The sequence below is a fragment of the Penaeus chinensis genome, chromosome 43 (assembly GCF_019202785.1).
Source record: "Penaeus chinensis breed Huanghai No. 1 chromosome 43, ASM1920278v2, whole genome shotgun sequence".
Lineage (NCBI taxonomy): Eukaryota > Metazoa > Arthropoda > Malacostraca > Decapoda > Penaeidae > Penaeus > Penaeus chinensis.
Genome location: NC_061861.1, coordinates 18,989,304 through 18,992,862, shown reverse-complemented (window position 1 = coordinate 18,992,862; position 3,559 = coordinate 18,989,304). Strand labels below are relative to the sequence as shown.

Sequence of the window (3,559 nt, the reverse complement as noted above, 5' to 3'; positions counted from 1 at the left end):
ATACGCCTAAACACACGCACATGCATACGCCTAAACACACGCACATGCATACGCCTAAACACACGCACATGCATACGCCTAAACACACGCACATGCATACGCCTAAACACACGCACATGCATACGCCTAAACACACGCACATGCATACGCCTAAACACACGCACATGCATACGCCTAAACACACACACATGCATACGCCTAAACACACACACATGCATACGCCTAAACACACACACATGCATACGCCTAAACACACACACATGCATACGCCTAAACACACACAGATGCATACGCCTAAACACACACACATGCATACGCCTAAACACACACACATGCATACGCCTAAACACACACACATGCATACGCCTAAACACACACACATGCATACGCCTAAACACACACACATGCATACGCCTAAACACACACACATGCATACGCCTAAACACACACACATGCATACGCCTAAACACACACACTCACGCACACGCCCTTTCTACCTCTCTCCTCACCGGATTCCCAAAATGGCTACCCGGAATTCCCACTTATACTTGACATGCCACTCAGGTTCGCCGTCCCTGGAATCACGAAGTAACAAGTCGGGGACATGTTATCAGCCACTGTACTCGGGTCTGCAAGCAATTCTTGCCTTTCCGTCGTTTAAATTTAGTTTGTTGTTGTTGTTGTTGTTGTAAAATGGCGTCAGAAGCCCTGCTGCTACTTTTTCTTTTTCTTTTTCTTTCTTTTTTTTTTTTTGTCGTTTTACGAATGATTACTTCGTTTAATTTTATCACCTGTGGAGTGGCTTTTTTGTTCTCGAAAGAATGGATCATCAGGTTAGGGTCCTGTTCGCTTCTCTCTCTCTCCCGCCTCTCTTCCTCCTCGGTCCTCCTCTTCTCTTTCCATTTCCCTTCGTCCTTTCTCCTTCCCTTTCCCATTCCCGTTCGTCCTTCGTATTGCGTCTTTCCTCATTCCTTGTTCCACCTCCTTTCCTTCGTCCTCCTTCCTGCTTCCTCCTTGCTCCTTGCTCCTTCCTCCTCCCTTCCTCCTCCTCCTTCCTCCTCCCTTCCTCCTCCCTTCCTCCTCCTCCCTTCCTCCTCCTCCTTCCTCCTCCCTTCCTCCTCTCTTCCTCCTCCTCCCTTCCTCCTCCTCCTTCCTCCTCCTCCCTTCCTCCTCCTCCTTCCTCCTCCTCCCTCCCTCCCTCCCTCCCTCCCCCTTCCTCCTCCTTCCTCCTCCCTCCCTCCCTCCCCCTTCCTCCCCCTCCCTCCTCCCCCCCTCCCCCCCTCCCTCCCTCCCTCCCTCCCTCCCTCCTTCTTTCCTTCCTCCCTCCCTCCTTCTTTCCTTCCTCCCTCCCTCCTTATTTCGTCCTTCCTCCTCCCCTCTTCCTTCTTCCTCCTCCCTTCTCCCTTCTTCCTCCCTCCTCCTTGTTTCGTCCTTCCTCCTACCTCCATCCTCCCTATCTCCCTGTTTCATCCTTCTTCCCTCTTCCCTCCTCATTTACTTATCATTATCATCATAATTATCTGTTCTTATGGTTTCTCATAACTTTTTTCTTTTTTTACGTTCTCTTATTTCTTTCTTTGTTTTCTTTTATTTTCTCTTTTTTTTTTCATTTCGTTTTCTCATTTTTTGTTTTTTTATGTTTTTTTCTATTCTATTTCTTCCACGTTTTCATTTTCTCTGATTCTTTTTTTTTTTCTTTTTTTGTATTTGATATTTTCTTCTATTTCCGCATTTTTTTTTCTTTTTTGTATTTTTTTTCTATTCTTATATTTTTTATTTATTTCTATTTTTTCTCTATTCTAGTTTTCCACGTTTTCATTTTCTCCCATTCTTTTTTATTTATTTATTTATTTGTTTTTCTATTCTACTTCGTCCACGTTTTCATTTTCTCTCATTTATTTTAATTTAATGTTTTCTCTCTATTCTAATTTTTTCCACATTTTCATTTTCTCTCATACTATTATTGTATTTATTTGTTTTATTTATTTATTTATTCTCTATTCTTTTTTTCTCTCTCAGGTTAGCGAGCAAAATTTTCCCCACATTTTCATTTTCTCTCATTCTTTTATTGTATCTATTTGTTTTTTTTATATATTTTTTCTCTTTTTTTTTTTTTTTTTTCTCAGGTTAGCGAGCAAGATGGCTGCCGGCGCTCGGACCTACGTGGAGGACAATTCTCTGTGGTCGACGCTGCTCGAAACCTTTGAGGTGTTTGCCTTGAGAGCGAGAGAAGATTTACAGTTAAATGTGTAATAAAGGAGTTTGTGGATTTTAGTTATGGTGATTTATTTGGCCCTTCTTTTTGCTGTCTTTCCGTCTCTTTCTTTTTTCTCTCTGTCATGTGTATATATATATATATATATATATATATATATATATATATATATATATATATTATATTTCTCTCTCTCTCCATTTCTTTCTCTTTGTCTCTAGTTATCTCTAGTTATATATCTCTATTTCTCTCTAGTTATCTCTCTCTCTCTCTCTAGTTATTTCTCTCTCTCTGTTTCTCTCTCGTTCTCTCTTTATACCATTTATTTATCATTGTTATCTATTTATCTAATTCATTCCTTATGTTCATGTTTTCTGCTGCTCTTAAACTAAAAGAAATATATATTGAATATTATCATTGTAACAATATCATCTGACATTTGGAAAGTAAGCAAAAAAAGTATACATTTGGATTTGTTTATTAATTAATACCATGATTATCTAGCATTTTGCATATTTTCTAATAAAAACAAATTACAGGATTATCACCATTATAAAAAAAAAAAAAAAAACAGACTGTAAGACTGATTGTTTTTATTGTGTGTTTGTTTTGTTTGTTGTGTTTGTTGTGATAATCGATAAAACAGCACGAATCGAAAATTTGGCGGGAAATTGGTGAGGGAAACCATTATAAAATTTAAAGTACCCTTTGATTATCACTTTCCCGGTCTTTCTACAAATATTAAATCCAGCATTTTTTTTTTTTTTTTTTTTTTGACACGTCACAGGAATAATAATAATAAAAAAGTTTGATTGAAAATAAATGATAATCTTTTCAAACTTTTTTTTTTTTCATCAATCAGCCAATAGTCGTTGTATTCAAAATCTGGAAAAATAGGTAGAAGAAAAATTGTGAATAAGCATACATCTTGATAAGTATAGTGATCATTATGATGAATCTAATTAAAGGTGTAAACGAGACTTTTCGAAAATTACAGCATTACATATAATTAATGACACTTTGTAATCATTAATTTTCATTCTACATTTATCACGAAAATTTAACCTCTATAACGCCCGTAAAAGTCGCCATTGATTTTATTTCTCCAAGACCGTATGCTAAATGAAGCGAGAAATTGGATTTACGCTCGAACACATTTTCTTATAAAGTTTAGGCTTGTTTCCCTTAAGATTTCAGTCTTAAACTTAATTTATTGTTATTATCTATTTTTACCTTTTTTATTTTCTTTGGTTATTGATTTATCTTTTTTTATAGTCTGTCCAAGAATGTATAAAGGGTTTTGGAAGAAAACTGTGGAAGCAGAAAAATTGCTTTCAATAGAGT

The 3,559-nt window shown here is 37.0% G+C and overlaps 1 protein-coding gene across 2 annotated transcripts in view; it reads left to right on the top strand.

Moving 5' to 3' along the window:
• LOC125024581 overlaps window positions 1-2,274 on the top strand; it is a 14,225-nt gene extending 11,951 nt beyond the window's left edge. For both annotated transcript variants that reach the window (XM_047612385.1, XM_047612386.1), the window contains exon 5: window positions 2,127-2,274. In XM_047612385.1, the coding sequence (XP_047468341.1) occupies window positions 2,127-2,253 (127 nt within the window). In that variant the 3' untranslated portion in view covers window positions 2,254-2,274. The remainder of the gene's footprint in view (window positions 1-2,126) is intronic.
• Window positions 2,275-3,559: the final 1,285 nt, after the last annotated feature.